At 47.2% G+C, this 21,542-nt stretch overlaps 1 protein-coding gene across 1 annotated transcript in view; it reads left to right on the top strand.

Moving 5' to 3' along the window:
• Window positions 1-838: 838 nt before the first annotated feature.
• The window catches only part of CD6 (CD6 molecule), a 44,785-nt gene continuing 24,081 nt past the window's right edge, over window positions 839-21,542 (top strand). The window contains exon 1 of the mRNA XM_068977325.1: window positions 839-887. Within this exon, the coding sequence (XP_068833426.1) occupies window positions 839-887 (49 nt within the window). The remainder of the gene's footprint in view (window positions 888-21,542) is intronic.

Below are 21,542 nucleotides of genomic sequence, written 5' to 3'. Positions count from 1 at the left end.
AAGGCCCAGCAGCTTCCATGCAACGCTGCCTGTTGAAAACCTGCTTATCCTTCTGGGCCCAGCTCCCGCGCCTGCCTCCCATAGAGGAATAAACGGGACCCAGGGGCATAGGGAGAACTGGAGCCTTCCGTGCCATCTCTGGGGGTGGGTCCAGCTGCAGAAGGAGGTGGGGGAAAACCATCTCTCAGGACTGTTCTGATTTACGATGTTCAAGCGGAGGCGGAGTCTCTCCCTCTTGAAAGTGCAAAGCTACACTCTCCTTCCCATTCATCATGGCACCTGAGAGCAAGGGAAAGCATGGGATTCAATCCCATGAGAGCCAGAGCTCACGGACTAGGATCGAACTGGGTCGCTCCTTCACTTTTCCAACATGTATTGATGGAGCATCTACTTACTATGTACCAGATCTCCAGAACTGAGGCTTGCCCCGCTCTGCTCCCCTCTTCCTCAGGAGACCCTTGGGCCCCTGTGTGTGTGTGTGTGTGTGTGTGTGTGTGTGTGTGCACGTGTGTGTGTGTCTCACTCTGAGACTCTTAGGGTTTAGCCAGGCTTGGTGCCCTCGCAGTAGAGGCAGCTGGGCTCTCCTCACCTATATTACCAGCCTGGCTTCCTGGAGACTGAAACCACAAGTAGAGCACAGAGGCGTGAGAGACACTCGCAGGCTGGGCTTGGCCGCATGCGTGCAAAGGGTGCCGTCTTCTGCAGAAAAAGAGTTACAGACAGGAGCAACCAGGGGCAGAGCAGCTGCGAGGGGCCCTCAGCGGCCTGTCCACCTCCTGGCCCTGGGATGGTGCTTCCCACCGGCGGGCACGCATAGCGGTCGGAGATGGTGGCAGACATGGCGCTCTTCTTCGTGGTTGCTGGATTGCTGACGGCAGCTCTCTCAGGTAGCCCCCTCCTCACCTCCTGCCGTTCCTGCGGGGAGGGCCTGGAATCTGCCCTCCAGGCCCCCTTTCTGGCTGTTTTCTCATGCTCATGGAGCCTTCCTGAAGCCTTCTAGCTAAGACTACAGTCTGGTACCAGGATGGTCCCAGCTGTGCCAACAGCATTCGGGGCCCAGGGAGGGTATAGGCACCCCCGTGAGGGGCTGGGGCTGTGCCTGGACAGTGCTGAGAGGACCCCTGTGGGTCAAATAATGTGGGCAGCATGCAAGCTTCTTATCAATGGGCTCCCAGTGTCTGAAGAAGGAGACACCTCTCATCCATAGGCTAAGGATTTCTTGCCAACTTTCTGGAAGAAACCGTTTTCCTTCCAGAGAAGCAGGCTCACTGATGGTTGTGTTTTCAACCCCAAAGCAGAGGCTCTGGGTTCACCAGGCTTGTACAACTCATGGTAGAGTAGTCCTGTAACAGAATTCGGGGAAGCCAAGCAATGTAGGGGACAGCTGGCCTCTGGTGACTCCATTGGGGGTAGCTTAGGGCAGTGTTCCCCAACCTGTTGGGTGGCAGGGACCAGTTTGTGAAAGACATTTTTTATTTTCCACCAACCAAGGTGGGGGTGGGATGGTTTCAGAATGATTCAAACACATTCTATTTACTGTGCACTTTATTTCTATTATTATTACATCAATTCCACCTCGGATCATCAGGCGTTAGATCCCAGAGGTTGGGGACCCCTGGTTTAGGGCACAAATGAGCAGAAAGTCTCTTGAGAGCCAGCTCCTTTCTGATCCTGAGGCCCTCATGGGGACCAAGGCACCCCCTGGAGTGACCTGGGCCAGGCAAGAGATGGCGGAAAGGTTTGGGCACTGGGCTATGCTCATCGGATGCTTGTTGGTCCCCCACGGAGGGTGGGGCTCAAGGTGGCAGATGTCCTGCTGGACCCTCACATCTGGAGAGTAAGGAGATCGGGATGCTAAGTGCTTTCAGTTTGATGTGAGGGAGACCCTGGAAGGCTCCGTCGGGAAACCTGGAGCATCTGGGGAGCTGTGGAGGGCTCTTCTCTCTGCCTCCATGTGTCTAGAGGCACGTACTTCCAGCCTCCTGACTTCACACTGCTTCAGGAAAAACTGACTAGCTCTGGAGTGGGTATGGGTATGACTTTGGCACTGTATGGGTGGCTGGAAGAGAGGCCTTGCCGTTCTCACTCTACCAGGAGCTTCTGGAGCTCGGCCACTTTCTGCCTCTGAGCTGGACGGACAGATGGCCCCTCTCTCTGCATCTCTATCCTCTGTTTTTCATGAGTGGCTGGCTTCAGCTTCGGGTCTGAAAGGCCTGCAGGCCCTGGGATCTGGCCTCGCACAGTGTCTGAATGGAGGTGGGAACCCGGGCTGGGCAGAGCCGAGGAAGGTGGAGCGGAGGGCACCTGGGGCCCGTTCTCTACACTTCACCTTGGCTCTGCCCGGCCCACTCCACTCTCAGGATTGTTACCTCGTGTTTTCAAAACTGCATTTATGCTCAATTGACTCACTTGTTACTAATACAAGTTCAGTTTTGAAAGGAAACTTATTGTCACAATTTACACATGGAAAACTGACATCATTTGCCACAAATAAAAGGAAAAGATAAGCATAAAAATATATGGCAGTGAAAACCAGTTCTTACGACTTGTTAGCAGACAGTTAAAAGAATGTAACGGCCCTTGAGCCCAAAGCCAGCCCTCTTTGTTAAAGGGGAGATGCAGAGGTGATAAAAACATCCTGCCTCCAAACTGTGATTTTTGTCTTGACTGTTCAAGGGGACTGAGAGCCCTTTTGTTCATAGTATCAGTCTTTGTGACCCCATGGACTGTAGCCCGCCAGGTTCCTCTGTCCAGGGGATTTCCCAGGCAAGAATACTAGAGTGGGTTGCCATTTCCTCCTCCAGGAGAAAGCCCTTTAGGTGGGAATAGTTTCCTTGCTCTGTGATTAAATGGCATTAAATGTTGCTCCCTTCAACCCTCCTAAGGGTGCCCAGAGGTATAGATCCTAGTTCTTGGAAATACAGCCTGACAATAGGGGCACTCGGGCAGAAGGGAACTTGAGAAAAGCAAAGAAAGAAAAGCAGCGGAGAAGAGGGAGGAAGGAAGGGGAGCTGGGAGGATGAGGTCCATGAGGAAGTTCCAGGGCTTTGCCCCCATGGCTGCATGTGGCCCGGGCAGCTTACCAGGCGTGTGGCACGTGGAGTCTGGCTCGCTCGTGTCGTGGTGGACCTGATCATGGCTCTTTGGAGTTGGGTTGGCCTCCCCTGTCCTACTCCCCTTTGCAGTCCCAGCTTCAGGTTCCATCCTGGGCCTTGCAGAGCAGTTTCTCTGGCCAGGCTGGCCTGGATTCTGGGCCGGCCTCTCAGCAGGTCTTGGTCTGTCCTGATGAGTGACCAGGGCAGGGACCAGAGTCTAGAGACCCATGCTTCCCAGGTCTCCCTTGGTGCTCCCTAGAGGCCTGGGCCGGAGACCTATTGGTCCACCTACCCTCCAGTTCTGCCTCAATTTCCAGATCAGCCAGGGGTGGGTGGAGAGGTGGAGAGAAGGAGCCAAAAACCCCTGACTGGGGAGTTTGGGAGGGGTGAGTGGGGGAGTCAGGAGACCATCGATGGATCCCTGTCACCCTGCCTCTCAGTCACCTTGTAGTAGGGCTTCTCAGCTTTAGACCTCAGTTTGTGTGGAACGGGGAGCTTTGGACAGACAGTCCTGAAGGGCACCATCGTATCTGACACTATGAGAGACCCGGGAACAAAGAATCTAGCCATTCCTGCCGGGGCCGAACGGAAGCCAGTGACTCGAATTCCATCTGGACTATGGTTGGCGAGGTCCTCAAGGGCTGCTGCTGTGCACTTGGAAAGGCTATATATGGTCACTTTAAAAAATAACTTCTTAAATTAACAATTTTTTAAAAAAAATCTATTATTTCCTTGCCTTGTAAATACATAGACCTCATTTTCTTTATAAGTCCAATAGCTTTTAAACAATGGCTCTCAAGGACTCTGATTAATATTTCAGCAAGTCAGGTTGAACAGAGTAAGCCTCCTTAAATAATAAATACCACTTACAAATGTAGCTGATTTAATTCCCTTAGATCTGCGATGTCTAATTTAGCTGCCACTACAATGTGCCGTCCAAATGTGGTCATCCGAAGGGAGATGTGTTAAGAATGTAAGATACACAGCAGAGTTTAGAGATGTGTTCAGAGAAAGAATGTAGAAATAACTCATTAATAACTTTTATATTAATTACACATTGAAATGAAAATATTTTAGATATGTTAGGTAAAAGTACTACTGTTACAATTAAGCTTACCTATTCCTTTTTAAAAATGCGGCTGAGAGATCACTGCCTTAGATATTCTACACTGCATTTATGCGTGGGTACTTGTAAGTCACTTCAATTATGTCCAGCTCTTGCAACCCCCTGGACTGTAGCCTGCTAGGTTCCTCCATCCTTGGGATTCTCCAGGCAAGAAAACTGGAGTGGGTTGCCGTGTGTTCTTTCAGACACTGCATTTATAAATTGAATGTACTTGATTGTCTTATAAATGCCTCAAATACCTTTAAGAAACACAGCATTACCAAGGATTTAAAATAATTCTTGTAAATCTAAAAAACTAAGTTATAAACAAAGTGAATATTAAATTCTCTTAAGTAGTTTGATCATGTTTACAGACATTGTCAAGTTCTCTTAATTTTTTAGGTTAAAATTTCAACTGGAGTCAATTACTCAGTCACAGACATGAGAAACTCTGCTGCTGCTGCTGCTGCTAAGTCGCTTCAGTCATGTCCTAATCTGTGCGACCCCATAGACAGCAGCCCACCAGGCTTCCCTGTCCCTGGGATTCTCCAGGCAAGAACACTGGAGTGGGTTGCTATTTTCTTCTTCAGTGCATGAAAGTGAAAAGTGAAAGTGAAGTCGCTCAGTCGTGTCCGACTCTTAGCGACCCTATGGACTGCAGCCTACCAGGCTCCCCTGTCCATGGGACTTTCCAGGCAAGAGTACTGGAGTGGGGTGCCATTGCCTTCTCCAAGAAACTCTAGTAGCCAAAAATTCTTAAACACTAAAATACAGGATTTTATACACCAACATGCAGAATCTGACCCAACTTAAACTTGACAAAAAGGTACAAATACTATGGGTTTTTATGTTTTTGATTACCTGTGTATTTTAAATTCTGATCTTCCTGGGCTTAAACGTCACTTACCAAGGAGAAAATAGTCGTACCACTGCAGGTAGCTTGACTTATCCCAAGCAGGCTGGAGTTTCTTTATCAGTGGACTGAGATGAGGACAGCTTTTTTTTATTGTTTTGCCAAAATATGAGATAGCATTCTCTTGTGCTGCTGATGGATAGCTCATGCCCTCTGATTGGACTGGGCTCTCCACACACAATCCAAATTTCACAAATCTAAGCAACCCACTCCAGCGTTCTTGCCTGGAGAATCCCAGGGATGGGGGAGCCTAACTCATGGGCTTTTACCACTTGATTGGATTAAATTAAACAAATGGTTACTATTTTTTTTTTTTAATCTCCCATATTCTTCCTGTCTGGGAAGACTCATCCATCTATGAATAATATATGACAGCCACCTCTATATTTCTCCCAGCTTAGTCTGGTTCTCTGGTCATATGCCTGGTCAGGACAGTTAACGTGGCTGTCACCAGGGTGGTAACACAAGACAAGACAGCTCCTAAGGCGTTTGGGCTGGCATAGTCAGCCTAACATAGATGATTCCAGAGGGATCCAGAAGGAGTGAGAAACACTGCCCACAGCATCTCTCATTCAGTTCACATATATTGAAGCCTGCTCTGAGTCAGCCTCATTTCTTACAGAAACGCTCAAGAATTAAGCTGGGACCCCAGCTGTCAGATTCTGAGGCTGAAGCATCAGTCGTCCCCCTGGGACAAGGAAGCAGGTGGTCCATTTGAGGCTTTGGGACAGGGGCCTGGAGGAAAAGACACCCCCCACCCCACTCACCACACACACACCCTGGCATGCAGCCTTCACCGTCCCCCTGCATGGACCACAACTAAATACGATGCTGGGTTCTCAGCCCTGCACTGAGCAGACCCTGGTGGGACTGGAATGTCTGGATCCCTTGTTTTCCCCAGTCTCAGGGTCTTCCAACTCCTCCATCCCACCCTCATCACTGCCGCCCTCCCCACATCTGGTCAGGGCGAGGTGCGTCAGAAGAGCAGCATTTTCTGGCCGTCCACATTCCTGCCCCTTCTAGGTGTTTACTAAAGCTGCCATTCTGCCTGACCGTTTGCTTAATATTCTTAATAGATGCTTAAAAGTATAAAGACATTTACTTAAAAAAAACACAAAACCTATATATTGCTGCCTTAAAGCCATTGTCAATCGCCTGAATGGTAATAATGGTGAAAATAAACATCATGGAAAAATGTTATTCATTTCTGGTCAGACCTGTGGTATTTAATACCATGTCAGTGACCACTTAAATGTGAACTTATAAATGTTACACAGCCAGGACAAAGATCTCATATATGTAAGGACAGGATTTAGTGGTTAACATAGTGTCGTTTGTACCATAAGCTCGTTTACCCACATGAAGACCCCATTGTGTAGGTGAGGAAACTGAGGTTTAGTGAGGCTCAGCCCTGTCCGGAGTCTGTGGCTAAGACCTGCCAGGGCTTGAGCTGAGGTCTCCTGACTGGCAGCTCTGAGCTCTCTCCGCAGCGAAAGGCTGCCTGGCCTGTCTCCCGTCTGGCTGCTCTCCAAGGATGAGGCATCTCTCCCAGATATTGTACCCTCCCAGGCTTGCAGCCTTAATACTGGGTCCAGGGATGGCCCCAAGGGGCCTCAGGGATGGATCCTGGGGCCCCCAAAAGGCTTTTAAGGGATGGATGAGAGCAAATGGGCTGCCTCCCACCACAAGGTTCCACCTTCACGGACTTGCTGTGCATGTACCCTGCCCACCAGGCCAGGAATGATCTAAGTGAAGCTAAAGAGACACCATGTCAAAGAGATACCATAAGCCAAAGGAGAGCTTGCATAGCAGAGGGCTCCATTTATCTGCATTTATTTAACATCTGTCAAGAAGATCCCCTGGAGAAGGAAATGGCAACCCAGCCCAGTACTCTCGCCTGAAAAATTTCATGGACAGAGGAGCCTGGTGGGCTACAGTCCATGGGGTCACAAAGAATCAGACACGACTGAGTGACTTCACACTCACTCACTGTGTTCCAGGCCCTGAGCTGGCACTGAGATATGAAGGCTTGACATTGAACGTGTTAAATGTTGAAGTGAATGTGGCTCAGTTGTGTCCGACTCTTTGCGACCCATGGCCTACAAAGTCCATGGAATTCTCTAGGCCAGAATACTGGAGTGGGTAGCCTTTCCCTTCTCCAGGGGATCATCCCAACCCAGTGATCAAACCCAGGTCTCCTGCATTGCAGGCAGATTCTTTACCAGCTGAGCCACAGGGAACAGTGGTAAAACATACAAGGGTCAGCCCAGGGTAGATGTGACAGCAGGCGCAATCTGATGACAGTCATAACCACCATCCATTGCAGGGGACTTACACTCTCCCAGCACCAGCCATGATTATTCTGTCCTCCTTTGACAATGGGGTGCTTGCCCCCATTTTATATTGATAGGTGGGAAAACAGAGGCTCAGAAAGTTCTGTGCTTTGCCCCAGTCTACGGCTGATGCTGAGCTTAACTCCATGGATTTAAACCCATCATGCTGAGTTTAAAACACACACATTATCCCAATCTTCCTATCAACTCTGAGTAGGCGGCCTTCCCCATTTAGTAGACACAGCTTTAAAGCAGTGAAATGACAAGTCTGAAGGCACCCAACCCATAGCTGGCATCACGGGTTCAATGCCTATGCTGTACCTACTCCTTTCTACAGAATATTCAGAACATAGAGAAGATCCAAGAATAGTAAATAAACTTCATCTCAAATGCTGATGACTGGCACAGGCTGCGTGGAATGCTGTGTGGGGCTGCAATCTGAGATGAAGGAATGTAGTGATCAATTGGTAATGTCTGCCTGTGGAGCTGATTAATGGGATGTGCCTTGTATATTTGTCATCTGTGGCCTCAAGTCTGCTTCCAGAAGGTTTGTTTTCTAATTCAGAAGCTTAAACCAACCCAACTCATTTAACAAAACTAGCGACTCCATGGTGAAATTTAGTCTGAGACCAGGTTGGAAATTGCCATTTCTTAGCACAAAGGAAACTTTTGTCAACATCACTGGTCTCAGACACAACAGTTATTCACATGCAGCTGTTTCATGGGCACGTGTTGCTTTTTGCTCTGGGAATTACCTGCTTCCATATCTCCAGGTGATAGGTAAGACGACATGGCAAAAGAGGCCTGGGCTTTCACTTTGCTGACCTCTGCTCTTCAACTGTTGTTTTAGACTGAACACCCAGTCCTCCCAACAGAACATAACCTGGAGATGTGGACATCAAGGGCTCTTTCAGTAAGGGCCACAGTGGACTGTGTACTATTCTTACAGTGAACAGATGAAGGGGCCTGGAACAAAGATAGGGAGGGAACAGGTGATTCACACTGGACCTGTCAGACTATCCTACAACTATTTAACTTATTTACTTTACAACTGATGTCCTCTATTTATATGTGGCAGCTGCAGATGTATGTAGGATGGAGCTTATTTATTTTTCATTTAAAAATTTCATGAAGTGTTTGCCTTGTGTAGAACATTTTCATTGGCCAATTCAAATAATAATAAAGTGTACTTTGTTTGTGACATTAATAAATGCCCACAAAAGTAAAAAAAAAAAAAAAAAAAAAAAAAAAAAAAAATAAAACACGGGTTTTAGATCTCCAAAACCCACGTTCTCCATCACTGGGTTGCACAGTTTCCAGGAGCTGGAAATCAGAATAGGGAGAGCTTGAACTTGCCAGAGAGGGGCTGAACATGGGGACAAGAAGGCTTTGCATACCAAAATATGATGGCAAAAGATATCTTAGGCCCAAAGACACTTTAAAAAAATTTTTATTTACTTTCTTTGACATTAAAAAAAAAAATGAATGCCTGCAAAACCTGGTCAGATCCTTGTGTTGTGTGGGTATCTACTTCCTGGTTTCGGTGAGTTACTCTAATTTTAGAGTGGGTCACCATCCAGGGAAGCTGGATTCTTCTGTGTTCTTCTGTATCTGGGATTTCTCTGTGCTATTCTGGCAACTTCTTGTGAGTCTATAATTTCAAATTAAAAAGTTAAAGGAAAAAAAAAGGCATTTCAGGCAAAAGGACCATTTGAGCTGAATCTGGAGAGCAAGGCCTAAGGCCTGTTGGGTGGGTAGGGCCCCAGAGCCCAGAAGAGCTGTGTGGCAGGCTCTCTATCTGCTGACTCACCCAGACTGCTGTGTCAAGAGGATGCAGTGAGCATGCCAGGCATAGAGATTGGCACAGAGACGGCCCACACAGACCGTACATTTGCCTGCGCCAGGCCAACTGGGCAGTGCTTTGTAAATTCATACACCTGTCTTGCCCTCCTCACAGCCCTGTGAAGTCTGATTATGAGTGCCACTTTACTGATCAAGTGTCAGGGGCTCAGAGAGGTGAAGTGACTATTCCTGGATGGCACAGCAAATAGTCAGTTGAAAGATTAACTGAGGCATATTAAAATCTTTTAATGCAGTAAAAATTTTAAAGAGCAAAAAGCAGTTAGAATCGGCAGCATGCGCTCTGACAGAAAGGACAGGTATATAAGGAGATTTTTATTTTATTTTCGAACTTTAAACTTTAAATTTTGTATTGGGGTATGGCTGATTAACAATGATGTGGTAGTTTCAAGTGAACAGTGAAGAGACTCAGCCATGCAAATACATGTATCCTTTCTCCCCAAAACCCCTCTCCCATCTAGGCTGTCACATAACATTGAGCAGAGTTTACAATGCTCTGTTTGTTTTAGGTATACAGCAAAGTGATTCAGTTATGCATACACATATATCTATGTTTTCCAGATTATTTACACTTAATAGGTTATTACAAAATGTTGAGTATAGTTCCCTGTGCTATACAGTAGGTCTTTGTTGGTTATCACAAAATTGCTTTCTTTTAGGAATGGCAGGGTCTAACAGGCAGATGACTTAACTAGCCCTGGTCAGGTGAAACCATAAAGTCTCGACTTGGTGATGTGGGGCTTAGCATAAGCAACCCCATTTGGGGCCCCTTGTTTTTAACAAGGCTCGCAGCTAACTGTTAGGTGCCAGATCTTTTTTAAGAATTCTATTTATTAATTTATTTTTGGCTTCATTGGTGTCTTTCTTGCTTTACGTGGGGTTTCTCTTGCAGTTGCGGTGAGTTGAGGCAACTCTTGGATGCAGGCTTCTCATTGTGGTGCCTTCTCTTATTGCGGAGCACAAGCTATAGGCACTAGGCTTCAGGAGTTGCAACACAAGGGCTCTGTAGTTGGGGTGCACAGGCTTAGTTGCTCTGAGACATGTGGACTTCCTGGACTAGGGATTGAGCCCGTGTCCCCTGCACTGGTAGGCGGATTCTTATCCACTGTGCTGCCTGGGCCTCCAAATCCGTAATGTTTCCCTGCCCTGGAAGATGGCAGGGTTTGGGAACCCATCCACATCAATTTTTCTAGGAAAGGTCTCCCATTCTCTGGAGAGTTTTCACCTCAGCTAGGCTATCACGGAATGAGTGTGAAGAAACTCTAGAAGGGGCTTGTGTGTCAGAAGCCATTTCCTGGCCAGTCGAGCTTCCACCTAGCCTCGGTTTCCCCAGATGTAAAGCGGGATCAGTGGCAACCTCCGGAGCCCCGGGTTGGGATGAGGCTGCATGAGATGTTGGCTGTGAAGTACCTGGGGAAACTCAGGGCTCCCTGGGGCCCCAAAGAGCCCCACGGCCAGGGTGTGGAGCTGGGCCTCAGGGCGGGAGCTCTCGGGGACAGCGGAGGGAAGCCCGGGTTTCCGCCCACCATTTTGTAGACTCCTGCGGCCAAACTGCCTCTGCCTAAAAACGGCAGCTGAAGCAGCCCCCGAGAGGCCAGCCTGGGCAGGGAGGCAGGGCAGATGGGCTGGGGAGGAGCCTGTGGGGGCCTTGGGGAATGCTGGATTAGGGTAGTGTAATGGAAAAGAGACCCCCTTTTTTTCCCCTGCAAGGGGGATGCCCCAGATCTCCACTGTGTATCAGAGATGGCAGAACACATTAGAAGTTCCAGCCTCTAAGTTTCCAGGTCACCCTGACCACTCCACTGTGACCCTGAACCAGGCTGGGTTCTCCAGGTAGGGCCAGCCCAGCTCAGGGAGTCTGCCCGGAGGGTTGGGGGCCTGGGCTGTGGGGTCCTGAATGAGGGGCTCCTCAGAGCTGACAGCTGCTCAAGGTGTCCTGAGGGTCTTATCTGAGTGCCCCGCTTTCAATTTGAAAATCACCTACTGAGCCCTGAGCCAAGGAGAACACAAAGGTGAAGTCACTGTGTCCTCAGCTGTGTGCAAAGCCATGCGTGGCTCTGCCATCTTGCAGGAGTGATGCTCGGAAAACTGGAGCCATGCAGACAGTTGCTGACTGAACCGGGACCAGAGTGGCTTTCTGGTCTCTGACCAACCCATCCCTACCAGCTGCCTCTTCCGAAATAGGGCTTCAGGAAAGATTTTCTCTATACTTCGGCATAAGTTTTTGCTAGTTGTGTTCATCTCTTCCAGGAGGGGTGCCTGGGAGCAGAGCTGGGGTGGGGGAGTCGGGGCAGAGGTAGGAGAAGCGTGTCCAGCACACGGAGAACGTTCACTCCTCATTCTGCTCAGCGAGACCACCTTTCTGTTTTTCCTTCGGCTAAAGTAAACATGCTTGCCAAATGAATCGAGTTTCTTGGAGAGATATGCTGCACTCTCCAGATGGGATTCTAGAAATATCAGAATGAGATGGTTGGGTGGCATCACCGAATCAATGAACATGAGTTTGAGCAAACTCCGGGAGATGGTGGAGGACAGGGGAGCCTGACGTGCTGCAGTCCACGGGGTCGCAAAGAGTCAGACACGACTTAGTGATTGAACAACAACAACAAGCTGAGTTGGAAGACTTCGTCACCAGAGGGCTGCCAGTCACTGACATCTACCCATTTGTCAGAGGAGGGAAGTGAGGTGCAAAGTGGGGAGTGAGGCACCCAGGGTCATGGCCAGGGGTGAGAAGTTTGCTCTGCAGGCTATGCCCTGGGTCCCTTCCACACATTACTCAGAGGGCCCACATGCGTCCTCAGTTGCCCCACCTCAATGTGGATCTGTCAGGGGAGTGCTGTGGGCTGACGTGGTTTAAGGTGAACACAACTGACCCTGGTCTCTAAGAGGTCAGCCTTGTGAGGCGAGGAGCTGGCTTCCTGCAGCCACTTTGCCTCCACCATCTCAATGGCTCCTCAATTCCTAGACTTCTTTCTAGCTCAGTATTTTAGATTTTTTTTTTTTAATTTATTTCAGCACAATTTTAGACTTCCTGCAAAGCTGCAAAAATAATACAAAGATTTTCCTTGTGCTCTTTACTCAGACTCCCTGACTGGTTAAGACTTTTTATAATTTTCTCTATTTTTCTACCACATTTTTTCTTAAACCACTTGAGAGCAAGTTGTAGACATAATGGCCCCATCTCTTAAATATGTCAATATGTCCTAAAAAAAAAAAAAAAAAGACAGTTCTCTTATGTAACCACAGTGCATTTCTCAAAATCAGGTGATTAACATCACTACAAAAATAATCTACAGAACTTTCTGAGATTTTTCCAAGGCAATTTGCCTTAGAGGCAAAAGTAAATTCTGTGGAATGTATTGTGTTTCACTCTCCTGATTTTCTGGAGCATTTGCTCAGATTTTCTTTCTCTTTCATGGTATTGATCATTTTGAAGAGTGCAGGCTAGTTTTTCTATAAAATATTCCTCATCAGGGCTTGTCTGAAGGTCCCTCGTGATTAGTTGTTCTTATTTTGTCAGGAGTTTCACAAAAATGAAGCCGAGTCCTTCTCGGACGTAGTATCTGCTCATCCCATTACCAGTGGTCTCCCTTGGGTTGCTTGGATTAAGGTGCTGTCTGCAGGTAAAGTCACTCATCTCCTTTGTAATGAATATGTCTCTTATGGGCAGAGTCTCTGAGAATATATAAATATTTTGGTCCTCTTCAAATCTTTATCCACTCATAGTAATATTATGGCTGATTCCAGTCTGAATCAGTTATTATCATGATAGTGTCTTGATGGTGATGTTGTAAAGCCTTCATTCTTTTACAGGTATAATTGCTGACATGGCTTTCTCTGCTGGCTCAGTGGGTGGGAACCAGTTGGCTCAGTGTCTGGAAGGCTGGTGCTGACGGGACCATGTGTGAGAGCCCTCAGGCTGAACCTCTGACGGCCGCCGTCTTGCCGGCCTCCCTGTGGTGCCCGGTGGGCTCTGCCTTGCTCCCTGGCCGCCCTCCCTTCACCTTTACAGCTTCCTACCATTAATTTGCAGAGCTCCTATTATGAGCGGGCACTGTTTTCAGCCACAGAGGAAGTGGGACAAAGCTCCAGACTTTAAGGAGCTTATATTCTAGAGTAGGAAATAAACAAATAAACACATTAAAAAATTAGTATTGGGACTTCCCTGGAAGTCCAGTGGTTAAGACTTGGCTTTCCAATGCAGGGAGTGCAGGTTCGATTCCTGATCAGGGAACTAAGATCCCACATGCCTTGAGGTGAACTCCCCCAAAACATTTTTAAAATAGTATCATTTCAGAGAGGAATATGTGCTATAGGGGAAGTAGAACCAAGGAAGGCAGATAGAGAGACTGGAATGGAGATTTAGGACAGGCCTCTGAGAGCCTGTGAGCAGAGATCTGACTGATGAAATGAGCCGGCCTTGCTGAGATCAGGGAGTAGGACATTCCAGGCAGAGGGCATGGCAGGTGCAAAGGCCCTGAGGTGGAAGTGAGTCTGACAGCTGGAGGAGATCACAGAGGGAGGGAGATGGAAAGGTTGGCAGTGTCAAGGACAACATCAGTGTGGACTTGGAATTAATCCAGAGGAAATGGGGAATCAGAGAGTTTTAAGTGTACAAGAATGTGATATGATTCATCCTTGTGCTTACTCACTCAGTCCTGCTTGACCCTTTTTGACCCTTTGGACTGTAGGCAGCCAGGCTTCTCTGTCCATGGGATTTTTCAGGCAAGAATACTGGAGTGGGTTGCCATTTGCTTCTTCATGGGATCTTTCTGACCCAGGGATTGAACCAGTATCTCCTGTGGCTGTTGCATTACAGGTAGATTCTTTACCATCGGGAAAGTCCTTATGTATATGAGGGAAAGTCCTGAGCCATCGGGAAAGTCCTTATGTATATACAGTTATTTAACAAATATTTTTTATAGTCAACTTTGTATGTAAATCTAAGTAAGTTTATTTAAACCTTGAAAGTCTCCAGGTTTCCTATATCTGAAACCAATGTTACTTCAATAAGTTGATTATATCCATATAAACAGATGAGTCCCTCAGAACGACTGTGTCATTCACTAGCCTGCTATCCAAACCTAAGTCAGCTCTCCTTGTGTCAAAAAATCTTAGACATTAAAATAGAGAAGCATGACAATAAGACTTGCAATCCCCAGGACTGAAGAACTGGAAAAGGAATCCTTTGCTTACTATGGGATTCAATACCTTTTAATCTTGAATCTGAAGGTCATCTGCTTAGGAAATACCGCATAGCTGGTGGGAGGACCAGCTGGGTGGAGGTGGTGGGGACCGTGGGAGCTGCGTTCTGAAGCATTGTCTGCTTGGCAGCCTCAAATCAGGGGCCATTGGAGGCAACAGAACCCAAACCCCTCTGGCTGACCCCAGCTTGCCCAACTCACCCATTTTCACCGTGGAGACCCTGAGGCCCAAAATGGGACAGGGACTTACCCAAGGTCATAATAATGGCTAGTCTCTATTCTACCATCTCTCCTTGTCACTCCCACCCAGTTCCAGCTGAGAATTCAAACACAATGTAAGCATTAGTCATCCTTATTGTAAAAATGTTATAATAGCCACATTAAAAGAGATCTCACCCAGCACCCTCACACAACATGGCGTTTCGTTCTCGAAGAGGGACTGTGTGAGGCTCTGGGCGTGGTGGGTGTTTAGTCTCATCAGTATGGAGGTGGGTGCGCTGAGGGGCACTGTGTTGGTTCTGATGAATGTTTATCAGAATGGCTGTGAGCATGTGAATTCTGGGGTCTCAGAGACCAGCATTTGCTCTCAAGCTCCACCACCTCCTCTGTGACCTTGGGCAAGTTTCTGAACCTCTCTGAGGGAAAATGAGTATGATCGGAATGTCAGCATCCCAATTCTTGCTCTCTGAAGTGAAGTATTAGAATATGCTATATAATGTCTCAGCAGGGGCCTGAGTAGCCCCTGTAACTAAGTACATTAACATTTCTGCAGCAAAATATATGATTTTTTCACACCGTACAGAATAAATAAAGACCATGAAACAACCCTGTATCATTTCAGGTCAGGAAGGCCACTCACAGAGTTATGAAAAACGCAGTGGTATCTGAGGGCTTCAGAATTGCAGTAAAGGACTGTGTAAGCGCAGTGCCGACTAGTTAGGGAGAGTCAGGCCCCACGACAATCATTTTCTCTTTTAATCTCCCAGCATCGCCAGGAGCTGGCTGTTAATGTCACCACTTTCGTGGACAAAGATCGCCGAGGATACTACAGGTTAAGAAGAGTGGCTACGTTTACACGTAAAACTGATTCACTTTGCTGTATGCCTGAAACTAACACCACATTTGAAGTCAATACTGTATGCCAATAAAATTTCTTTTTAAGAAAAGAAAAGAAATCCAGATCCTAGTATTAAGAGGAAGAGATGAGATTCAACTTCAAAGCCTGTGACTGTGTGCTAAGTCGCTTCAGTTATGTCCGACTCTTTGTGACCCCATGGACTGCAGCCCGCCAGGCTCCTCTGTCCATGGAATTCTCCAGGCAAGAATACTGGATGGACTGCTGTGTCCTCCCTCAGGGGATCTTCCCAACCCAGGGATCGAGCCCGTGCCTCTTACGTCTACCTGCATTGGCAGGTGGGTTCTTTACCACCAGCACCACCTGGGAAGCCCATCAGCTTCCAGCTCTGCCATGCTGACCCTGGCCCTGCACAGATGGCTTGACGTCTCTGCTCCCCAGGACTCTGGAGTTTAGAAACAGAGTTGCCAGCCAGCGGAGTGGATTAGGAGGGTGGGATGCTGCTGAGAATAGGTTGGGAGGTCAGTTCACTGAGCCAGACACTTATACAAAAGCAGTGGGTGTTGGTTGCTAGAGCCTGGGATGCCCACCTTAAACCTCTGCAAAACTTCCCAAGGGTCCAGCATACTTTGGCACTGACTAGACATTCAGCTGGCTCTCTGCTTGCCCCAGTTAAAAGGCTTCTTTATTTTATCTTTTACATTAATTTGTTTATTTCTGGCATCACTGAGTCTTTGCTGAGCACAGGCTTTCTCTAGTTGTGGTGAGCAAGGGATACTCTCTAGTTGTGGTGCGTGGGCTTCTTATTGCAGTGGTTTGTCTTGTTGCAGAGCACGAGCTCTAGGGTGTGTGAGCGTCAGTAGTTGCAGCTCGAGGGCTTTAGAGAGCCAGCTCAGTAGCTGTGGCTCACAGGTTTAGTTGCCCAGTGATATGTGGAATCTTCCTGGACCAGGGGTTGTACCCATGTCCCTTGCATCAGCAGGAGGATTCTTAACCAATGGACCACTCAGGGAAGTCCTAAGGCTTCTTTTGACACCATGGGGAGAGACACCGGCCAGAGATGTTACCCATCATTGGGGTTCAGGGGCTGAGAAAGCAACAATGTCTTCTCAGCTTTTAAGTCAGGACTCAAGCACTTTTGTGAGGAAGAATGCGGGAAGCCCCGTGGTGCCAGGCTACTGGTGAGGAGAAAGGGTGACATGGAGAGTGAAAGTTCACTGCCCCACGTACTCTTGCCTCCAAGCCCGCTTACCCTTTGGAAAGATACATGTTAGATCCCCCAGGTTGTTTGGCAAAGACTTGGATATCTCCTGCTGTCCATCACATTCTCATCCTTGAGAACTCCTACTCCTCCTCTGAGACCCCTCTCAACTGTCCCTGTCAAAGTTATGGCCTCTCATCTCTATTCTTTGCAAAGCACTTTGTTCTGATGCTTGGATTAGCACTTCTATTTGATCATAATCAACTATGAATATACCTTTGTCCCCCACCATGGTGAGGGGCTGGTACAGAGCCTGGCTGGAAGGGAGGTAAGGAGGGAGGGAGGGAGAAGAGAAGGAGGCATGAAAAGAGGAAAGGAAGGAAGGGAGGAAGGGCACCTTCCTGACCAAGGTTTGGGATAAGCAAGAACGTGAAAGTGGTTTGAGCCACCTCGGAAGCTCCCTAGACAAGACTTATGAAGGGGAGTGTGGGGTGATGCTACGGCCCCACAGCCAAGACGTGGGCTTGAATTTAGAGAGACCAGAAGCTGAATTCTGGCTCTACCTCTTAGTGCCTGTGACCTTGAGCAAGTCAGTTTGAGTTCTCATCTGGAAAACTGAGACTTCAGCGGGTCCAACGGAAAGTAGAGAGCATGTGCTGTTTGTAAAAGCAGGTAAACACACACGCTACCACCACCCAGGGAACCCAAATTTATCTCCTGCACTTGAGCTCATGGGTCTGGTTGGCCACGTGGCCATTGACCACTGCTGGCCTTTGGCTGCTAAATGGCACAAGATGGCCTTGGAAATTCAGGCTGAACAATCCCCCGTGTCTTCTCAGCTTCCCCTCTGAACCTGGATTTGGGTCTGGATTTGTTTAGAGAGTGGAGGTGGGTGATGGTGGGAGGGGTGGGGCTGATGGACACATGCTGGGCCAGGGTTGGTCCCCATTCTGTTCCAAGCCCAAGGTACCTCCTGCTGAGAAGGACTGTGTTGCCTTCCTAGGAAGGATGCCAGTGACTTCCAACAGCTTCTAGATATTGACATTAAGGGCGCCCTTCTCTTAAGGGGGCTATAGACCATCTTAGGAAGGTGTCAGCATCACCCCCTGAGAGTCGGGGGGATTTTCACCTCTTGCCCACACACAAGCTTCATTTACCCAGAAACTGCTGCTCCAGCAGCTCTCGGTAACTTTGACCCAGAGTCACTCCTATGAGCCGGTGGGTGGGGACGGGCCCCCTGGAAAATCCTGCATGACCCAGCAGAGTTTCAGCTTCCACTGAAACCCAACCCTGCACTTTGCCCAGAGGGCTGGGCTCTGGGGGATTTTATTCTTTCATTTCACATACCTGAGTTTCTAGCTAAACATGGCAGGCCCTATCCTGCCTCTGGGCCTTTGCACGTGCTGTGCCCCCCTATCCAGAATGCCCCTCTCCTCCTCTCACTTGCGGATGCTGCCTGGCACAGTGGAAAGGGTGACTCTGGAGAACAGACTTGGATTTCTACCCTGGCTCTGTCACCACCAAGCTCTGTGACCTTGGGTTAGTAATAGTTCCTCTGAGCCTCTTTGTCAGTAAAATGGGTCTCATAATAGCATCTCCTCACAGGGTTTTCATGTGGGTTCTGTGTGACAACATACATAAAGCTCTTGTTTCAGTAAATATGCCCCCAAAGAAATGTCCGTTGACCATCAAGGCTTAGCTCAAAGGTCACCTCTCCTGTAGTAACTTCCTGAGCAGGCAGTCTAGGAAATCCTCTGTCTGGGTTCCAATCCTGCTTTGCCTCTTATGAGCCCTGGTTCTGGAAAGTTCCTCCACCTCTCTTGGACCCTAAATTTCCCCATTTGTAAAGTGGGAATAATAGTACTTTTCTGTAAGCATCGTGATGAAAACAAAAGAATTTAAAAAACATCCGAGTAAGCACAAAAGACTCATTGGCAGGGGCATTGATATGATTCAAGCAATTCACAAAGCTTTTTTTTCACATATGTTGTCATTTTTAAAAAGTGTTGCTTTCATTTTCATCATTACATTACATATAATGTAAAATTACAGAATTTAGCAACTTCGGGAATACAAAGAAAAAAACCTACCTGTAATAAAAACTGTTGTTATTACCCTGTTATAGAACCTTCTAGAAATGGCAACCTACTCCAGTATTCTTGCTTAGAGAATCCCATGGACAGAGGAGCCTGGTGGGCTACAGTCCACAGGGTCACAAGAGTCGGACATGACTTAGCGACTAAACCACCACCTCCAGACGTTTTGTTAGAGAGAAATATTGCAAACACACAGAAGTGCACTGACAGTGTTTCCACGACCCCTAGACATTCCTACCACCCAGACGGAAGAAGTGCTGGCCTTTTTGCCATGTTTTCTCAGATCTGTTTTAATAAGGAAAAAACCACACAGATGCAGTTGAAATATTTTCTTATCCCTCCCTCCCCAGAACACTCATGCTCCAAAGTGTGGTGTGTCCCTTCTCCTCCATGTTTTATATTTTTATTACACAAAAATGTATCAATGCTCAATAGACAGTACGTCCACCGTATTTTTCTATACATGGTATCATATTGGACATATTATTCTACAACTTACTTCTCTTGCTCAGAATACATTTCGAAGATCTAGCCAGGTAGGCAGATAATAGATCTAGTTCACTTTTTTAATGACATAATTCCTTCTATAAATATAGCAGTTTCTTTAATGATTTCTTGCTCGTGAACTGTTAGATTACTTTTAATTTTCTCTGATTACAAGCAGTGCTGTGGTAAAAATCCCTGTGCATGTCTGCATGTGAACATGTCAGTGAATATTTTTCTAAGCTATAAATAGAAAGGTATCATTTTGGAGTCAAGACATCAGCAACTTCAATTCTATGAGGCCTCATTGGCCCTTTTTTCTATGCATTATAGTTATAAGAATGTGATCATTCTGTGTGTTTTTTTACTTAATTTTTAAAAAAGATTTTTTAATTTAATTAATTTAGTTTTTGACTGTAGTAGGTCTTTGTTGCTCTGCACTCAGGCTTTCTTTAGTTGTGGTGAGCGGGGGCTACTCTTCATTGTGGAACACAAGCTTCTTATTGCGATGGTTTCTCTTGTTTTGAAGCAAAGACTCTTGGTGCACCGGCCTCAGTAGTTGTGGCTCACAGGCTTAGTTGCTCTGCAGCATGTGGGATCTTCCTGGACCAGGGATCAAACCAGTGTCCCTTGCATTGCAAGGCAGATTCTTAACCACTGGACTGCCAGGGAAGCCCTCACCCTTTGTATTTTATTATACTCTGCTTTTACCACTTATTGCACACATGCACACACACATCTATCACACGCATACATTGTGCTTGTTGATTCTGCAGTGTCTTCGTGGCTACTTACAGGGGCCAAGGTATTGGAGTTTTATGTGATCTTGTTTCAGTCCTGTGAGGTTTTTACTACCTGTGAGGTGAGTGAGGCAAGCTGGGCATATGAAGAGATTCGCCCAAGGTTTTCATAGTGAGGAAGAAACTGGTTTTCAAACTCAAGTTTCTTCAGTTCCAATCCAGTGCTATTTCTGCTGCCAAAAACCTGGTAGATGGTTCTACCCAAACCAGATTCTAGGACCCCATCCAAGACCAACTGAATTGAAATCTAGAGGAAGAACCTGGATGTCCACCTCTTGCCATGGTCTGAATTCTTATGGGGGATCAAGAAGATGCAGTTAGTAAAAGGCCAGTGTCTCTGGCCTGCTGGGCTCACTTGGAGCCATATCCTTCTTGTTACGCCTCGGGATTTTTTTTTTCTTTTCCACAATCCTCTGTGCTCTCTGGTGTCCCATCTTACCATCTGGTAGATGCAGAGAAGGTATCATTTGGCATGGGAGCCTGAGCAAGCCTTGTGGCCAAGACCAGAGAGCCTTTGCTTTTAAAGGAACTCGTTACCATGGAAACTGCAGTCCTTATCTCATCTCGAGGAATGCTGGATGACATGTTTGTAGAGGTGGGGAAGGGAATAGTGAGTTGTGAGTATGAGGCAGCTCTGGTAAGCTTCCTAAGAAAGATGAGGAGGCAGGAAGAAAGAAGAATGTTTGGGGGGAACTGGAATTGTCCCTTTGCAGAGAAAACTGAGGCACCCTCAGATCCATCTTAATGCCTGGGATGAACATAAAGATAGTCAGTGGCCAGCTGCCCTTCCATGTCCATTCAGGACTGAACAGGAGAAAGTGGATCAAAGCTTCAGAGAGGGGCATGTAATGGCAGCTGTACCCGTCCCAAACATGTTACATATGCCATCCATGCACTTCTCAAAGCAATCAGATGTGGCCCATGTATTATGCCCAGCACCAGCTTAAAACCCATCTAACAGAGCCCAGAGACTTTCCCAAGGTTGCACAGCTGTTGATTGACAGAGATGGGTTCAGATCGCTATTCTGTTGGTTCCCAAGGTCCCCACTCTAAATCATGAAAAAGGAACTTCCTGTTTGTTTCTTGTTGGGTTATTACAGATAAGCTTACTATGAACATATACGTAAAACTCTTTATATGAACATGTGGTTTCATAAAATGAATGACTGTATCTATTTGCATTCCCAGTGACACTATGGGAGCATTCCAGTTCCCCTGTATTCCTCACCAGGGGAGGAATGGTTGGTACGATCAGTATTTTGAATACTGCCTGTTTTAAAATTGTGGAGACGTGGCTCACCAGCACCTGATTGCGTTTCCTTAATGATTCATGGGGCTTTCCGGATAGCTCAACTGATAAGGAATATGCCTGCAATG

Source organism: Capricornis sumatraensis, chromosome 8, assembly GCF_032405125.1.
Source record: "Capricornis sumatraensis isolate serow.1 chromosome 8, serow.2, whole genome shotgun sequence".
In the NCBI taxonomy this organism is placed as follows: Eukaryota; Metazoa; Chordata; class Mammalia; order Artiodactyla; family Bovidae; genus Capricornis; species Capricornis sumatraensis.
Note: the sequence above shows the minus strand (reverse complement) of the source record. Positions and strands in the feature narration are given on the sequence as shown.